The sequence below is a fragment of the Ananas comosus genome, linkage group 20, assembly GCF_001540865.1.
Source record: "Ananas comosus cultivar F153 linkage group 20, ASM154086v1, whole genome shotgun sequence".
Lineage (NCBI taxonomy): Eukaryota > Viridiplantae > Streptophyta > Magnoliopsida > Poales > Bromeliaceae > Ananas > Ananas comosus.
In genome coordinates this window covers 1,314,164-1,333,364 of record NC_033640.1, presented here as the reverse complement: position 1 = coordinate 1,333,364, position 19,201 = coordinate 1,314,164, and the positions used below count along the sequence as shown (strand labels likewise).

The 19,201-nt window shown below is 38.3% G+C and overlaps 3 protein-coding genes across 7 annotated transcripts; all 3 read left to right on the top strand.

The window, feature by feature from the left end:
* On the top strand, nucleotides 161–6,288 carry LOC109725323 (transcription factor Maf). Of its 5 annotated transcripts, none has more exons than XM_020254470.1 (8): nucleotides 161–304; nucleotides 1,684–1,765; nucleotides 2,700–2,799; nucleotides 3,298–3,363; nucleotides 3,637–3,751; nucleotides 4,304–4,386; nucleotides 5,328–5,389; nucleotides 5,994–6,288. In XM_020254470.1, the coding sequence occupies exons 1-8, from the start codon at nucleotides 199–201 to the stop codon at nucleotides 6,103–6,105; spliced, it is 726 nt and encodes a 241-aa protein (XP_020110059.1). In that variant the 5' UTR covers nucleotides 161–198; the 3' UTR covers nucleotides 6,106–6,288. The 5 variants fall into 5 exon arrangements, with proteins under 5 accessions (XP_020110059.1, XP_020110061.1, XP_020110062.1 ...); XM_020254472.1 differs by lacking the exon at nucleotides 5,994–6,288 and adding an exon at nucleotides 5,861–5,987; XM_020254473.1 differs by lacking the exon at nucleotides 5,994–6,288 and adding an exon at nucleotides 5,805–5,987.
* Nucleotides 7,693–11,305, top strand: LOC109725946 (pentatricopeptide repeat-containing protein At5g16860). Its single transcript, XM_020255354.1, has 2 exons — nucleotides 7,693–7,900; nucleotides 8,339–11,305. Exon 2 carries the CDS (start codon nucleotides 8,384–8,386, stop codon nucleotides 11,027–11,029), a length of 2,646 nt encoding a protein of 881 aa, XP_020110943.1. The 5' UTR covers nucleotides 7,693–7,900; nucleotides 8,339–8,383; the 3' UTR covers nucleotides 11,030–11,305.
* On the top strand, nucleotides 10,994–15,824 carry LOC109725947 (protein SHORT-ROOT-like). Its single transcript, XM_020255355.1, has 2 exons — nucleotides 10,994–11,048; nucleotides 14,399–15,824. Exons 1-2 carry the CDS (start codon nucleotides 11,029–11,031, stop codon nucleotides 15,672–15,674), a joined length of 1,296 nt encoding a protein of 431 aa, XP_020110944.1. The 5' UTR covers nucleotides 10,994–11,028; the 3' UTR covers nucleotides 15,675–15,824.

The window sequence follows — 19,201 nt, the reverse complement described above, 5'->3', positions numbered from 1 at the left end:
TTAACGAAATATTAACGAAAAAGCTTCTGAAAAGATAAAAACGAAACCACAGGGGGCAAATTGATACGTTTTAAACCACAGGGTACAAAAGTGAGAATGAATGAAACCACAGGGGGGATATTTGAAGTTTTCCCTAATAATAATAATAAAACACACACTCTCTCTCTCTTTCTCTCTCTCTCGCTCTCGAAACCCTAGATGCCCGCGAGCGCGAGCCCATCCGGCGGCCATGGCGGGAGCGACCCCCGCCGAGGCGGCCGTGGCAGCGGCGGCGGCGGAGGAGGAGGCGGCGACGGCGGAGGAGGCGGGGCTCTGAAGCACGACCCGGGCCTGGCGATGCAGTGGTCGGCGGAGGAGCAAATCGCTNGCCGCCGGCTCCTCATTCTCCCTCTTCGCTGTCGCGCCCTTTACCCACGGGCCTCGTCGATACCTCGTCAACCGCGTCGTCCCTCTGGCCCGGCTCTTCGCTGCCACCATTAATGGTGCACCATTACACCATTAATGGTGAAATTACACCATTAATGGTGTAACCATTGCACCATTAATGGTGTAATTACACCATTACACCATTAATGGTGTAATGGTGCACCATTACACCATCGCCCGCCGCCGCTGCGTGCCCGCGCGCCCGCCGCCCGCAGCGCGCGAGCCTGCTTCATGCTCGCCGTCAGCGTGGGGTGCTCGCGCTCGCCGTCAGCGTGGGTTGGAGTGCGTGGTGTGCGTGGGGTGCTCGCGCTGGGCGTGGAAGCGCCTCAACTACGTCGGCTCCTACGACAGCGAGTCGTGGCCCCTGTCCTCGGCCGCAGAGTTCGCCCCCATCCCCCGCGCGTGCTGCGCCATACTCGGCGTCTACGCGGACGGCCTCGTCGATATCTCGTCAACCGCGTCGTCCCTTTGGCCCGGCTCTTCGCTATCACCATTAATGGTGTAACCATTGCACCATTAATGGTGTAATTACACCATTGCACCATTAATGGTGTAATTACACCATTACACCATTAATGGTGTAATGGTGCACCATTACACCATTACGACGAAGAAGAAACAGCTGCAGCGCGCCCGCGTGCCGCCGCCCGCAGCGCGCCCGCGCTCAACGCGCTTTTGATCCTCTCCGTTTCCCCTTCTCCATCTTCGTCTCCACCATCGTCGTCGTCGTCGTCGTCGTCGACGATGTCTGTGGTGGGTGGGTTGGAGTGCGTGGTGTGCGTGGCTGTGACGGATGCGTGCCGTGGTAGGAGGAGAGGTCGAGGGAGAGGCCGAGGCGGGGGAGGCAGGCTCGTCGTCGGCGACGTCACAGAAGCGAGCGAGGGCGACGTCGCCGGGGCAGGGGGTGTGGCGTTTCTGCCTTCGCCACTCTCCTGGAAAAAAAAAAAAAAAAAAAAAAAAAAAAAAAAAAAAAAAAAACGAGAGAAAAAAAAAGAGGAGAGAGAAAAAGGCACAAGGGTATTTTGGTCAGGTTGCTGAAAAAGTGGACCGAATCTGTAAAAACGAAAAAGATGTCCCGGTTTTGCAAAACCCCAAAACTAGTGGATTTTTTATGCAAATTGGCCATTAAATAATAATAATAATAATAATAATAATAATAATAAAACACACACTCTCTCTCTCTCTTTCTCTCTCTCTCGCTCTCGAAACCCTAGATGCCCGCGAGCGCGAGCCCATCCGGCGGCCATGGCGGAGGAGGCGGGGCTCTGAAGCACGACCCGGGCCTGGCGATGGAGTGGTCGGCGGAGGAGCAAATCGCTCTGGAACGAGCGCTCAACGAGTACGAATTTATTCACAAAATTTTTTGGGGCAATTTCGTTTTTTTTTTTTTTGAGAATTTTTATTTGATTACTTTTTGTGGGATTTTTAAGCAATTGGATAGTTTTGATTACGTTCTGATGGCTAATTTTGTTTTATTATTTTTTTTAGGTGCATAATTTTGTCATATTTTGTTTAATTTTAGTACGCTGAGTATCTGAGACTTTTGCAATCCTTTTCTTACAATTTTGTTTAATTGGTTTTGTAGATAATTTTGGATAATTTTGTATAATTTTAGTAGATTTAACATTTGGAATATTCATAGTTTTTTTTGGCGAAAAATCTATAAAAAAACCACTTTAGCACTTTTGAAAATAGATGCTTTAACTTTTAATTTTGGTAATGAGACCCCTTAAACTTATCAAATAGTTCATAGACCCCTCTTCTTAATCTATGTTAGTAATTATACAGCTATTTTGATCCCTTTTTTTTGTATATAATAATAATAACTAGCAAAGTTTTAATTCTAACACATGAAAAAAGAAATAAAAATTGAAGATAAATTCACCCTATTATTCAATCCTGATACTTAATTATCAGAACTTGAAGAGAAAAACTAGTTTTTTTCTTTTTTGTAGTGTGTTTTAAAGCTATACAAGATCATGTGCAGGACATGTAATCAAAATTGTTGTTCAATTAGTAACTTCGCTCAAGGAGAGGGGCCTATTAAACTATTTGATAAAATTTAGGAGGTATAATTGTCAAAATTAAAAGTTCAGGCGTCTGTTTGCAAAAGTGCTAACATTTAGGAGGGGCTTTGTCCATTTTCCCCATATTTTTTTCTTAAATTAGTCTCGAAATTTCATTCGCCAATAGTTTGTTTGATCTTCTTTGCTCGTTTATTTTCTTCTTATGGAAGCAAACGAAACATCGGATTATATCATGCTGATGTGCAGGCACGCAACCGAAACAAGTATTCTTCGTTATGCGAAAATCGCCCTGAAGTTTGAGAACAAGACTGTGCGGGATGTCGCCCTGCGGTGTAGATGGATGTCGGTAATTCGCGCGACTTATGCCCTGCACAATTAGATTTATGATTGTTTTATGTTTGATACAGGTGAGAGTCGTTTATCGAGATAGGCTGCTATACTTTTGAAAGCACAAAGGCCTCAGTGTTTTCGAGTTATTTTCGATTATGTGAGCGATCGGATTTGTTAGCCACGATCTACTTTATTGGGACTATCGAGAAACTAAATTTTATAATTTTTTGACTTCGTTTGCCTAGTGAACGAGTAGCCTCAAAATGAACGGCAAGAAATAAAAATCTCATAAAAAATAGTGACAGAAGACAAATTTTAGATCGAAAGTATTGATCTTGCTCTCGATGGTTAGTAGAACTTTTTATTAGGATTTCACCTAATTTGGATTATTCTACACCGTTGAACTTACAAACGTTGAACTTACAAACATTCTACATCGGTCATTAAAATAGTAATTATATTTCACCTATTCGAAAATGCTTTCTAAAAAATTATATTTTCTGCATAACTGCAGAAAAAGGAGACCCGAAAGAAAAGGAAAGAGGAAAATAACTTGGCGAGAAAAAACAAAGATAAAAAGGTACAGCTCTTGCTGACGTAGTTATGCAAATAAATACATTGGTGTTTTAATACAATTTGTTGCTCTTTTTTTAATCGTTATGTTTTCTTTTAGCTGTTACAACTAGCACATACAAAATTATGCTAAAATTTCTAGAAAAAGTTGTTTTGCCTTCAATCTGCAGAATAAGATTCAGGAATTATCCTGTAAATTTATGTTTTTTTGTTTTTCCTTTTTTCCTTTCTGATCTTTCACTTTAATTTGACTTGAGAAAAATTATCTACGTATTTGCAGGAAAAAGTAGCAGATCCATCAGCACAACCTTCAGCTAACTTGGCAAGAAGGCCTAATGTTCCTCCATATCCCCTGCCAATCCCTCTTATTGATGATGATGATGTCTCATATCAAGGTTTTTTTTAAAAGAATTTCTTTTTCCCTTTTTTTTGTGGCATATACTAAATACCCCTGCGGAGTTGGTCTTTGTGACCTCTTTCGAGATATTTTGCTAAAAATGGTCTTTGCATATTACCACCTGGCAAAGGCATGAATGCAATCGATCCCGTTTTCAGGGCCCTACATGCAAATTCTAACTTTGCAGGGTTAGTTACGAAATTGTATATTGAAAAGGTAGATTTGCATAAAACTCTTAACTATGTTGTTTTCGATTCTTTAGTATGTAACTTGATGTATTTCTTTAAGAGAGATTACATATATAGCCCATGAAAATTATCCTCTTTTTTTTTCATATCCCTGCGAAATAATATATGCCCTTCGAAAAGTTACAAGCTTTTGCATATGTGCCCTTGTACTAACAAAGTTTCCACTTTTAAAAATCTTTTTCTAATATGAATTGGATGATTCCTCAACTTTTGATTTTGCAGGGATGTATATGTTAAAGCTTCCTTTCTTAATTATGTAGATTGCATGCAGAAAGTTGATTTTTTTTGTTTTTTCCTTGCAGCAATTGGAGGTTCAACTGGAGAGCTCCTTGAGCTTAATGCACAGGCCCTGAGTCAGATTTCTACGAATCTTAATAATTTGCAGGTAGGTTTTGATTTGCAACAGTGGCATTTTGCTATCATTTGCTCTTGATTTGTCCGGACGCCGATACACAATAGTCAACTCAATGGATTTTAATTTGGTATTTTGTAAATTGTTAGATGATTTTTCAGATGTTGTTAGTCGATCAATTTGTGTCACACCCCAATAATCTCACATCGGATTGGAATGGGGATGTGATTGGGTATATTAGAGACTCAGACATTAGTAATAATAACTGGGCTTAAGCATTTTGGACCGGTGTTTGGGCCCAACGAGTTATTGTTGCTAGTGGGCTAGGTCGTAACATTTGGTATCAGAGCCAATCACCAGCCGGAAATGTGTCGCTAGTCTCGGCTGAGCCAGGGTCTGAAAGACAAGGTGATAGGCTATACCGGAGTCTGTATGACAAGGTGACCGGCTATGTCAGGGTCTAGACGACAAGGCTAGCGAGACGCGTCTCACATCGCCTGATGATCTTGGGTTGTGTGTGTGATTGGACTGACGAGAACGTCAGGGCCTTAACGGGAGGAGTCTGTCACACCTCAATAATCCCACATCGGATAGGAATGGGGATGTGATTGGGTATATTAGAGACTTAGACGCTAGTAATAATAACTGGGCTTAAGCATTTTGTGCCGGTGTTTGGGCCCAACGAGTTATTGTTGCTACTGGGCTGGGTCGTAACAATTTGATCGTGTAAAAAAGACAAAACGGAGGAGCCAAGAGCATTAAAATTGTAAAAAGCACTTCCACACAAGATAACCTTAACTACTATGAGTGTTTTTGATAAATTTTAGTAAAATTTGCTAGTATGTAACTAAAATCTAGAATATGTAATAGATAGTTCCAGATAAAATTGTGCATCAATTAGAAATGCTATAAAAATTCAAAAAATCGTTCTTATTATTAGGATTCTTATGGTGTTTGTTTGATCTTTCTTGCAGATTCAGGAAAACATCTTTCTACTTTCTCAAACAAGGGATAATTTACTCCGAGTCTTGAATGAGTAAGTTTTATTTCTCGTTTTAGTTTTGCTCTTTGCAAAAGACGTATAATTCATGCATCCTTAACCCGAAATATGTAATTTCGTGCATGCAGTTTACGGATTCTATGATATTGGATTTAAACTCTTCTTCTGTGTCAATATCAATAATTTATCAAATTCCGATAGCCAAATTATGCTTATCTTTTGTCTTGGTATATCCACATGATGAAGTTTTAGCCTCCTTAATAGACAAAGAGAAATGAGACTTGGAAGCCCATAAATTAAGTGTAAATCTTACACCTAACCCATCCAACGGTTCAAACAGACGTTTTGGGTGTTTAGTATTAGAAAGATAGGAATGCGAGAAGATTAATGTGCAAAAATGGGCCTTTGAATGAAAAGAGTGTAAGATTTATATTCATTTTTGGATGCATAGATAGTATTGCTCCAGACAAAATTGGACGCGGGTTACTCAACTGTTGAAGATTTCAGATTCGAGTAAACTCAATTATGGCCGCACATCATACTAGGCGCGCGAGATGCCTAATCTGCTGTAAAGAAGAGGGAGTGAATTGCAATTCGTCAAAAGTTCAGCTGCGACTAATCTGACAAAGGTGCATTGCAGGATTGATGATGTTCCTGGATCATTGAATCAGATGCCGTGGCTACCGGTGAAGATAAATGAAGATCTCGCCAACACTATCCTCCCCACAACTACGGCGGCGATGCAAACATGACATATATTGAGTTTATCATCAGTGTATTTACGTTTCTGTCGAGAAGGGCGCAGCAAAACAACCCCTCTCTCTCTCTGAGTCTCAGTTGTTTATTATTTGGTAAAGACGGATAGAACTTATCTGAACTATAAACCATTTGTTTGATTTAAGCCAGTCAATGATACTTCGACTTTAAAATTTAAACTAATTCCCTACATTAAGGAATTTATAGTTGTGAGAATTGCATAAAATATACTAAACTTGTAAAGATAAATAAAGCATTCAAATTTTGAAATCAAAGTACCGTTGACTAAGTTAAATCAAATTAATTGAAAGGCTGGAAAGTAAAATCATAGTTCAGATAAGTTCTGTACGTCTTTACTTTATTATTTTTGTTGTACATATGACCCAATACCAAATTTGTTGTTTGGAACAGTAGTTCCTGTAGAACTGTGTAGTGATGTCATTTTGTAGCCAAATAGTTGCTTCAGAAAAAAAAAAAGAAGAAAATTCTCTCTTTAGTGGTATTAAGATAATAAAGTTCTTGTTTGGAAATGGAGCATTAATTTTTTTTATTATGTTATTTTGCTTTGTAGACAAGCTGTAGTGATCACTTAGATGTAGTAGTGTTTGGCTATTGATAAAGAGACACATTTTCTTTTTAAAATTTTTTCATGCATGGACATTTTTTTGGTTCATTTTACAACATCTAAGGGCCTTTTCAAAGATCTTAAGTGCCCGCAGGTTCGTGCCGAGTATTTACTGATATAGTACAGTATGATATGATATGTGCCGTATGATATGATATGTGCCGTGCTATGGTGATACATGGTGTTGACGAGTTTATTTGTGTCCACAAACTTTGACATAAAATATTTATTTTTGGTACTTATTAATTTTTTTTAAAAAAAGTATTTTAAGTCGTGTCATCGGTATAGAAATTGTATCATGCCAGCGACTTGTTAATATATGATATAAAATGGTGGATACGGTTTATAGCCATGCACATTTATTTTTTTTCTTCAACATGTATTCTTTATTATTTGTTGATTATTTGGCTAACATTATCCACTTTAAACTATTAAAATAGGAACCTCAATAATAAAATTTTATAATTGTGATGGAAAGTATAAAATTTTGAAAGTTTAAATCGTTATTTGCAAAGTAGCAATATTTTATTTCGGTAAAAAACACAAAATTTATCTAAATTATGAACTATTTTAAATTGGCTATTCGACTTTTTCAAAATATTTGAATTATAGAAATATTTTGATTAAGCTATCTAACAATTCAAAATTTTAATTTTACTATAGAATATAATCTTTATATATATTATTAGTATATTTTATATAATTCTTGCAATTATCAATTCATTAAAATAATAATTAGTTTAAATTTTTGAAGTCAAAGTGTCGCTGAATGATTCAAATTAAATAAGTTGAATGGTTTATTAACAAAATCAAAAAATAATTTTTAATTTTCTTTCATTCATCCTAATAAAGTTTAATAATATGGCAAAAAATTATTATTATTATTATTATTATTATTATTATTTTCTCTCTTGAAGGAGAATGGTCAGTGGTTGGTGGTGGACCCGGTCCAGGGAAACAGTTTATCCCGTAGTGGTATAGACCGTATAGTCTCGCTCGCAGGGTTTTAGGGTTAGGGTTTTAGCGAACACGAGCCAAAACAAAAGGAATCGAATCAAATCAAATTGTTTCCTTCACTTCATCTCCTTCTCTCCTCCTCAAATTCGTCATTAGTTTTAGATATCGAATCAATTTGATCGATTATTTTGCTGAGATATTCTCGATTGGTGAGTACATTGCCTCTTAATCTTATGTATTTTTTTTAATAGTTATTGTTAGTCTTATGCTGATTTTTATCATTTTAATAGTTTCCTAGCTTAATTTGTAATAAATTTGGTATATTTTGGATATTCATAGAGATTTTGTAAGTACCCAAATATTAAATTGTCCTTTTTATTGTTTTAATGCATCGATGGATGTAATTTTCTGGTTTTTTTTTTTTTTAGCTTTAGGTAGTGTATTGATGTGGATGATTCCCACCTCTTTAATTTTTATTAGGCTACTTTTTTGTTTGAACAAAAAACTGCAATTGTTTTTTTTTTTTTTTTTTTTGCATATGTAGTGTTTGACATTATTCCTCTATGAGCCTGAACATTGTCTTTTAATCAGAGTATTTGGTAATTTTAATCTTGGTATGATGCGATTTTTTCTTTGGTTTCTTGCAGTAGTAAAAATTCCATTAATTTGATCATTGGAGACAGCATAATGAGATGCCATTGCAGTTATGGTTGAGGGAAACAAGAAGAAGCCGATTACAGCTTTTCTCCACTGCAGTTTCAGAATCCTTTGTTCGGGACTTTGCACCACGACATTTTGCGTTCTTGCTGAAAGAATGCCAGTCGCCTTCCTCCATCCGTCAAATCCACCAGCAAATCCTCGCCCGCGGCCTTCTCTCATCATCACCGTCACCACAATCACCATCTTCATCATCATCATTGGTATCGTTGCCGTCATCATTGGGAACGAGCATCGTAGCCTCGTACCTCGCCTGCGGCGCCCCGGTCGACGCCCTCTCGGTGCTGGAGCGGCTCTCGCCCTCCCCTGTTCTTTGGTGGAATCTACTTATCCGGCAAGATATAACGGACGGCCGCCTTGACCACTCTCTTTCCCTCCTTCGTCGCATGCAATTGGTGGGAACCCGGCCCGACCACTTCACTCTCCCCTTTGCCCTAAAAGCGTGCGGCGAGCTACCTTCGTATCGCCGAGGGAGTTCACTTCACGGGATGGTGTGCACCAACGGGTTCAAGTCAAATGTTTTTGTGTGCAACTCCTTACTGGCCATGTACGCGCGTTGTGGCGCTTTGGATGAAGCCCGCAGGGTGTTCAATGAAATAGTAGTTGGAGGAATTGATGATTTGATCTCATGGAATTCAATGGTTGCAGCATTTGTGAAGGGTGGTAATCCCCGGCTTGCCTTGGAATTATTTGCCGATATGGCGAGCAAAATCCCCAATAAGGCTTTTGAAAATCGGCGGTCTGATGTCATAAGCCTCGTCAACATACTCCCTGCTTGTGCCTCCCTTAGGGCGTATACCCAAGCTAAGGAAATCCATGGTTATGCGATTAGAAACCTTCTATTCTCGGACATTTTTGTGGGGAACGCTATCATTGATGTGTATGCGAAGTGTGGGGTGATGGAGGGTGCTTGCAAGGTTTTCAACACCATGGAGGTTAAAGATGTGGTTTCTTGGAACGCTATGGTCACTGGGTATTCGCAAAATGGTAATTTCGATGATGCCCTCGAGCTATTTGAGAAAATGCGCGAGGATAATATAGCATTAAACGTCGTGACATGGAGTGCCATGATCGCGGGCTATGCGCAGAGGGGGCATGGCCGTGAGGCGTTAGGGGTATTTCGCCAGATGCAGTTGTCGGGATCAGAACCAAATGCTGTCACCATCATCTCGCTTTTATCTGCTTGTGCTTCAGTGGGAACACTGATTCAAGGCATGGAAACACACGCCTATTCGCTTAGGAAATACATGATGACATGGGATGATGACGCTAGGGATGGTGAGGACCTCATGGTGCAAAATGCACTCATAGACATGTATTCCAAATGCCGAAGATTTTCAATGGCCCGCTCTCTATTCGACACGATATCTCGTAATGATCGGAATGTCGTGACTTGGACCGTGATGATTGGTGGGTATGCTCAACACGGGGACGCCAATGCTGCCCTCGCGCTTTTCTCACAGATGATTTCACGGCCTTCTGCTGTTAGCCCTAATGCATTTACAATTTCCTGCATTTTAATGGCTTGTGCTCGGTTATCGGCTCTCCGTTTCGGCAAGCAGATACATGGCTATGTGATACGGCAAAGGTACGAGCCTGCGATGCTCTTTGTAGCAAATTGCCTTATCGACATGTATGCAAAGTGTGCTGATATTGAATCTGCTCGCAATGTGTTTGATAATATGCCACAAAGGAATGCTGTTTCGTGGACTTCTTTAATGACAGGGTATGGGATGCATGGTTGTGGCAACGATGCCCTAAGTGTCTTTGATGCGATGCAGAGGGCGGGGCTAGTGCCTGATGACATCGCCTTTCTTGTCGTGCTCTATGCTTGCAGTCATTCAGGGATGGTCGAAAGGGGACTGAACTATTTTCACGACATGTCTACGGTTTATGGGGTCATGCCAGGTGCAGAGCATTATGCTTGTGTCATCGATCTATTGGGCAGGGCGGGGCAACTGGACAAAGCTTGGGAGACGATAAAAACAATGCCGATGAAGCCCACCGCAGTTGTTTGGGTTGCTTTACTTAGTGCTTGTAGAATCCACGCGAATGTCGAGCTCGCTGAATATTCTACAAAGAAGCTCTTAGAGATGGAGTCGGAAAATGACGGGTCTTATACATTACTTTCAAATATTTACGCTAATGCTGGGCGGTGGAAAGATGTTGCCAGAATTAGATCCATAATGAAAAATTCGGGAATCAAGAAGCGGCCTGGGTGCAGTTGGGTTCAGGGGAAGAAGGGCACAGCTACGTTCTCTGTCGGAGACAGATCACACCCGCAATCTAATGAGATATATGCTCTTCTTGGAACCCTAATTGAGCGGATCAAATCAATTGGGTATGTTCCCCAAATGCACTTTGCCTTGCACGACGTCGATGACGAAGAAAAGAGTTGCCTTCTCTCCGAGCACAGCGAGAAGCTTGCCCTCGCATATGGTATACTCACCTCTTCGCCAGGTACTCCGATTAGGATCACTAAGAACTTACGGGTTTGTGGTGATTGCCATAGCGCATTTGTTTATATCTCGAAGATCGTCGAGCATGAGATCATATTGAGAGATTCTAGCCGGTTTCATCACTTCAAGAAGGGTTCTTGCTCTTGTGGCGACTACTGGTGATGGCTTCTAAGAAATTTTGGTTAGTAGGTGCAGAACTTGTTTCAAATTTGAATTGATTAAATTTATAGTTATTTATTCTAAAGTTGAAACAGTTTGCGATAACTGACTGTAGATACAATTCATGTTGTAGTTGTATAAACGGGTCGGTTATTATAGAACAGTTCCTAATTCACTTGTCCGTATTTTCTTTCACCTTGAATGTTCCTTTGTTATCTCTGTTACCTTTTCCTTCCATTATATTCAAACTGGTTGACAAATCATCGCCTTTTGTTTTAATTTTACAATGTCACTTTCATATACATGAATATCCTTTGTTTAGTAACGGCTTCAAATAGTTAATGCGCGTTAATTAGCTTTATCTGTTAATCTCTCCATTTGTTACTTAGAGACTCCATCTTTTATTGACCTGAATGAATTAGAAACAAGTATTGCTAATTTCCTGCTATTACTCCCATTTTCTACTTTTCCTGTAGTTGGCCTCACACCGCATTCTTTAGAATTTTGAATATTTCCATCTGTTCAGAATCAATTTTGTTACCTTTTCTAGTTTTGGTAAGAGCTTGTTAGCTTTTGTCAGAAATTAAACCTGCTAGCTTTTTAGAACTACTTCTATCTTAAGATAAATAAAAATAAACTTTAAAAAATAAAAATTAAAGCACCGTTTTAATTTTAATAGAGTGAATTTCGTTTTCTTAAAAGATCATCCACATTTTCTTAAGAAAGTAAGAGAAGTCGTTTGTTGAAACTATTGATATAAATCATGGGCATGATGTTTACATGGGACGACATTAAAATGTACCAGTGTCTTCACAAATTTTCTCGTACCATCCCTTGTGGGGGACGGAAAATGTGGCGGGAGAAGAAAAAGATAAGCACTTTAATACTTTTTTGTGGGGACATGGTGCATGCATGAATGGGTCCTTGGTCCTAACCCTATAAGGGAAAAAGATGAATGGGTAGCATTACTTAGCTGCATACTGTTGTAAATAATGTTCAGTAGGGGCCGCTTCGGCTTGGCTGGAGCATCTGTAGAAGTGCGTTTTGAGTTTGAGCTCATTATTCGGGTAAATCCTAAAGCATGTCCTCGATTTACATCACTTCGGGAATGTTCTGTATTTTTTTATTTGAAATAAGTAAGAATATAGTTGTGCAACTTGGGTCGAGAGACATAAGGGGCTTATGGAACTGTGTAACAACGGGGGTTATGTTATTGTGAGACTTTCGTTCCTATCGGGTATGACAATGAAAAAAATTTCCCACCCCATGGTAATGTGCGATGATTGAGTGCCGAGAATCAAGGATTAAGCTCCTTTCCCTGATTCAGTTACATGTGACAATATCGCCATTTTTGTATAGAAAATGTAGAGCATACTTGAAATGTTTGAAATTCATGAAAAAGGTCAATTTCTAACAGGTTTTCCATTGAACTCCTCAAAATTTCTTATTGAAGCTAAAGTGAATTCTTGTATATTGAAGCTTCTGGTTTAAGAATCCAAAAAACTTCATTTCAATTTTTCGCCCGAAGTTTAAACTTACCTGCTTTTTTCTTGTTTTCTAGTTCGATTATGTTAAATTATATGAAACAACCGTTTATAAGCTACCAAGCTACAAGAGAACGATGTATTTTAATATTTATATTCAATACTCTCTTTCACGTCTGAACTCGAGACATTTTGATAGCCCAAGACGTGGACTTAAATTAAATGGGAGAAAACTAAATAACGCTAGGAGCCTGGGCTCAAACTCAGAACTTCATGTTCTAATACCATATTAAATTATGTGAAATAACCGTTTGTCTTCAAAAGCTTAAGCTATTAGAGAATGATATTTTTAATATTTATATTCAATAGATTATTTCTTCTCTCATAGAAAAGCTCTTTTCAAAAGCTGAAAAAAAGCATGCAAACGTGCTTTACACTTCTATATATCATTGTAATGGAGTTGTAAAAAGGTTAGGCAGCTCTCTTTTCTCTCTTTTCTCCACACAAGGTTAGCACTTTTGGCATGACAAGCCTACATATGATCAAAAGAAAATGTAAAAGAGGTTGGGTCTTGTCTGTACTAGACTGCGCATCAAGGGGATGTTTTGATTAATCAGTAGTTAGGAACTATTTTTTCTGATTAGAAACTCTTTGCATGCAACATTTCGCACATGCACAGTACAATCTAATGCTTCAATAAGTGAAAAATTATTGACTAGTAGGGGCCGTCGTGAATTGTATCTACACGCTCGTAAACTGTTGTAGTTACTGCATTTTTACTTGGTTGGTTTGAAAATAAATTATAAGCAGAGATGATGAAGCGCAGTTCCAAAACAGTCTGGTAAGTTAAGATTTTGATTTTCTCCTAAGAGGTGTGAAGTTAGGAGGAGGTAGGATGCCCCTGGACTTTGGCTTCACTAGTCTTCTAATCCACTTATTTTCTTATTGTTTCATTGTTTTGTTCAACTAAAATAACTTTTTGTATGCCTTTGGTAAAAGCATAGACTATGGAGTGGTCATCCTATCTTTTTCTACTCTCTTTTCATTTCTTTTTGCTCTGTATTTATCAGGTGACAGTTTCCACCTAGAAAAGCGTAAAGTTTTCATTGTACTAACTACTAAGACATTGCAATACGTAGGAATAATTATAACTTTGGTATGTACCTTTTCTCTTATTCTTATTCTATTTCTTGTATTAGAAACTCCTACAACTTCATTTCTAAATCATCCTGAATTTGCCTAGTCCTTCATTACTGCTATTGTTTTTCTTTTTTCTTTTTTTCTTTTTGTTATTTCTGTTCCGGTGTATTATATGAGATTAATTCTTGTTAATGTAGCTCTAATATGCATCCATGGCTCCTAATTTACTGTTTCATAGAAACCTTTCTTTCATTATTACTATGGATGAGAAAATTGGTACCTTATTGTTATCATATTGTACTAAAGATGCAGAAAAAAAAAATTAGTTATATTCGTGATTGTTTAAAATGATGGAAATTAAGATTAGTTTCAATTACCATGTAAAAAGCTCTCAATGATTCACATTAACGAATCCAAGAATAATGTAAGGATATGAAGATAATATTTGTGACATGACATTTGAATAATAACTATAATTAATTGTTAAAAAATATAACAAAAAATCAGAATTATTGGCTNTATATATATATATATATATATATATATATATATATATATGTGTGTGTGTGTGTGTGTGTGTGTGTGTGTGTGTGTGTGTGTGTGTGTGTAGCAAATTTCTATCTTGTCCCCCTTTCCCCAGGAAAGTAAGATGTGAACTTCTGAGGAGACACCACTTTTGTTGCTTCTTTATTATTCTTCCTTCCTTAAGAGAGCACATGAATCCTTCTCATGGAACTTGTATACTCAGCAAACAACAGAGTGGTCGAAGAAACATGCAAAGTTCACCTCCATATCACCTCCGCGCATCGACGAGCAGCTTATCTTCCCTCGATGACATGTGCTCGGCGAAGGAATGGGCCTTGTCGGCCCTCCAAGAGTGTGCGAGAGCCATTTCCGACAACGATTCAGCTAAAATGCATCATCTCCTATGGATGTTGAACGAGTTTGGGTCCCCCTACGGAGATGTCGAGGAGAGGCTGGCCTCGCACTTCCTTCAAGCTCTCTTCTCGAAGGCGACGGATTTGGGCGATAGCCGCCACAATATGCTGGTCTCACTTGCACACAAGAACCACTCCTTTGATACTATGAAGAGAGTGATCCTCAAGTTCCAGGAAGTAAGCCCTTGGACTACATTTGGTCATGTCTCATCCAATGGTGCAATCTTAGAAACCCTAGAAGGAGAGCCCAAGATTCATATAGTCGATATTAGCAACACCTATTGCACACAGTGGCCAACTTTCTTAGAAGCTTTGGCCTCTCGAGACGGTGAAGTACCGCATGTAAGGCTCACGGTGGTGGCAATGGAGATTATGGAAGGATCGACTGTGAAGGAGATGAGCAGAAGGATGAAGAGGTTCGCGAGGTTGATGAGAGTGCCATTTGAGTTCAATGTAGTTAGTGTCGCACTCGAGCTTTGTGAGCTTAAGGAGGAAGAGATAGAGATAAGAGAAGACGAGGCGGTCGCGGTAAATTGCGTCGGAACGCTTCGAAGGGTTAGCATAGGAGAGAGGAGCAGCTTCATAAGACTGCTCCGACGCCTCCGCCCGCGGATAGTAACCATCGCGGAGGAAGAAGCTGATTTCACAAACACGAGGGGGGACTTCGTGAGGTGCTTCGAGGAGTGCCTAAGATTTTACGCCCTCTTGTTCGAGATGCTAGAGGAGAGCTTCGAAACCACGAGCAACGAGAGGCTTGTCCTAGAGAGAGAATGCTCAAGGAGCATTCTCGGAGTTATCGCTTGCGACAAGGGGGGTGGTGGAGAGTGTGAGAGGAGAGAGAAGGGAAGTCAATGGAGTGCAAGGCTAGAGGAATGCTTCTCGCCAACAAAATTTAGTGATGATGTAGAGGATGATGTTAGGGCACTGTCGAGGAGGTGCCGCGCTGGGTGGTCGGTGGTGGCAGCGGAGGGCCGCGCGTCAGGGCTCTACTTGGCTTGGAAGGGAGAACCAGTTGTGTGGGCTTCAGCTTGGAAGCCACAGAATGAAGTTTCCGAAGTATCGGAATCGTACCGAAACTTAATGTAGCTCTTTGTGCAACCACAGTATCCTCCTATCATTTTTATGTGGCAAGGTGTTTCCTCTCTTTTTTCTTTTTTTTTTGTTATAGATTTTTTTTTTTTTTAATCTTTCTATAGTTTTCTATTAAGTGTGAAGCAATTCAGATGCATTTGGAAATGATTTGTGTGTTGAATTTAGGGCTTGAATGAGTTTTGTGCTCACATCAGTTTTCACAAGGTATCAAGTTCCACTGGATAGTGAGACAAGATCTTATTTGCATGGGGTATCAGAAAACATAGTTCACATTCAGTAAGCTTATCTCATATGAAATGATCAATAGTTGAGCTCATGTGCATTTAAAAGCACATAAAGATTTGTCCTTGTGATTTTTTAGCCGTCGAATCGCCTCAAAATCCGTGTAGCGCTGCCGTTAATGGTGTGTCTCGTTAAGTCTTCTCTACTAGTGCTGTACGGATTTTGAGGCGATCTGACGGCTAAAAAAATCGACGTTAAGCTTCTGTGCTTTTAAAAGTACGGGAGCTCAACTCGAAAGGATAATATACAACAAGATGTAATTTAGGTAAGTTTTTGCTTTGGTCTTCGAATTTTTAACTTACATCGACATCACTGTTTGAGAAAAGTAATTCCGTACGTATATTGCATTCGTATATCTGTCTCCTACTTTCAGTCCAACCATCCTGAAATTCAATATCCGGTAAAAATTGAAATATAAGATGAGATCGACGATATTATTTATCCAACTTGAAAGTCGGAGGAGTAAAGTGAAACACGACTAAAAGTTTAGAAAGTAGCAGTGCAATTTATCCAAATAGTACAAATTTCGTGGTGGTACCTGTCTTCTAGTACAGCAAAAGGGGCAAAAGGTTTTGATTCCCTATTAAGCACACATAATGGCTAGTGGGAAACAACTCAGATAGATTTAGTTAAAGGTGCAAAAATAGTACCTTCTTGTTCTGTGGCCTTGGCCTGGTGCTTCCACCTTGGGAGAAGTATTTTAATATATATATATATATATAGGCTGGGGCTACTATACTCTTATGAGTATAGACTTTCTTATACTTATAAATTTTTAACCGTTAATTGATGGGATGTGTGGTTAGGATAACGGTGGTCCTCACCTAAAATGACAGTGGTTCCCTAGGTTTGAGTCGGTAGTTGGTTGAATAGTATGATCTAACGGTGTGAAATTATTAATGAAAAAATCTAAGGCCAAAATTATGAGTATAGAGATCCACATACTCATAAAAGTACTATTTAGCCGGACTTTATATACTATAGTATAATATATATATAGTATATATATATTATAGATATAGTATAGAGTGAGGCTTACTTGCTATCGAAGCACCAACTGAGCTTCCGTGTTCCAGTTGTTTTCGATGTTGCGACTTTCGAATTTGTCGAATCGGCTCTGTTAAACTTGATCTAGATATTTGGTTACCTAGAATAAATTTTATTATTTTTTCGATAAACATTTGCCTAGTGATCGAATGGGGCTCAAAATCAAACAAATTTCAATGGCCGTAGTGAGCCGCTTTGCAAGTTAACGGTATGTGTGTAGAAATATCCAATATCCGTTGAAATTTGAACTAGAAAATTCTTTATACTATATAAAAAGATCATATCGTTGATTTAAAAATTTTAAGTCATATTATTACATTTTATAATGTTATTTTTTCAGCCTGTTGATTTTGAGCCCCTCGTCACTAGGCAATATCAATATGACTATCGTAATACATAAAATTATTTTCTAGGTACTTCAAGATACTCTTAGAGCGTTTTAATGGCCGATCGACGATTCGAAAGTCGCAACATCGAAACGAGCTGGAAGCACGGATAGCTCGTAGCTTTTCCGATAGCTTAGTAAGCCTCACTCTATTATATATATATATATATATTATTATCTATATATATTAGAACGAGTTAAGAGAGATAGAGAGAGAGGATGAGAGAGAGAGAGAGAGAGGACGACAGTTGACTGCTGAATGCTCTAAGGAGCACGGGAGGCCTCCGCTGCTCTGACCTTTTTCGATATGATTTTTTCGAATCGCGATCGGCTCCGTTAGACTTGATCTAGCACATTTGAAGTTTCTAGAAAATAATTTTTGCGATTTTTCAATATCATTTACCTAGCAATCGAAAAGATTTAAAATTAATAATTTTTAACGGCTGAAAATAAAAATCCTATAAAAAGTGGTGATATAGCATTAAAATTTTTAATCAGAAATATAAATCTTGTTGTAGATAGTATAAAAAATTTTGTATCAAAATTTCATTTGATTTGAATACTTTTACATCGTTAAACTTGAAAACGGCAGATATCAACCGTTAAAAATTATTGATTTTGAATCCTTTCGATCACTAGATAAATGATATCAAAAAATCGTAAAAATTATTTTCTAGAAACTTCAAATACCCTAGATTAAGTCTAACGGAGCCGATCGTCGATTCGAAAATTTCATCATCGAAAACAGCTCAGTCGTGCTCATAAGAGCACAGCAGCCCTGCTCTCTCTCTCTCTCTCTCTCTCTCTCTCTCTCTTTATATATATATATATATATATATATATATATATATATATATATAGAATTAGACTGGAATACTATTAATAGTAAAATGCTCTTTTTGCTATCAAGTTTTTAACCCTTGGATGAAAAATTGTAGNCTTCAAATAGCACAAATTATTGTTTCTTATGGGCTTTTGGCCCTTGACTGAAGGGTTGTCGGGTTAAAAATGATAACGGTCTCCTAAAATTAAGTGATATTGGTGAAATAGTATGATCCAAAGTGTATAAATATATAGTACGGTCGATTTAATGGTGAAAAAGTTGTCAGCATTAAGGGTTTGGTGCTATTAGAAATATTTGTCGGAATATATATATATATATATATATATATATATATATATATATATATATATATATATATATATATATATATATATATAGAGTTCGGTTATTATACTCTTATGAATACGATCGTCCTCATACTCATAAGTTATTTTCGATGATAGAGCTTCCGAATCGACGATCCATACCGTTAAATACTATCTAGAGCATTTAAAACTTCTAGAAATCAAATTTCATAATTTTTCGACATCATTTACCTTATGATCAAAATCTCACAAAATTGATAATTTTTAACGGCCGGTATGTGATACTTGCTAGTTTAACGGTGTAAATGATTTGGAATAGGTTGAATTTTTGATAGAAAATTTTATTCACTGCCTAGATAAAGATCAAAAACTCCGATCTTAAATTGAAGGATCCGATCATCCATTTTTAGGACGTCGTTCGATTTTGGCCGTTCATTTTATGCTCATTTGATGAACTTTATAATAATTTCAAAAAATTACAAAATTTATTTTTTAGAAGTTTCAAATACTCTAGATTATATTTAACGGAGTGGATTGTCGATTCGAAAGCCCCATCATCGAAAACAACTTATGAGTACGAAGGGTCCAAAACTCATAATAGTATAGTAGCCCTACTATATATGAGTCCGGCTACTATACTATTATGAGTACGATCGCC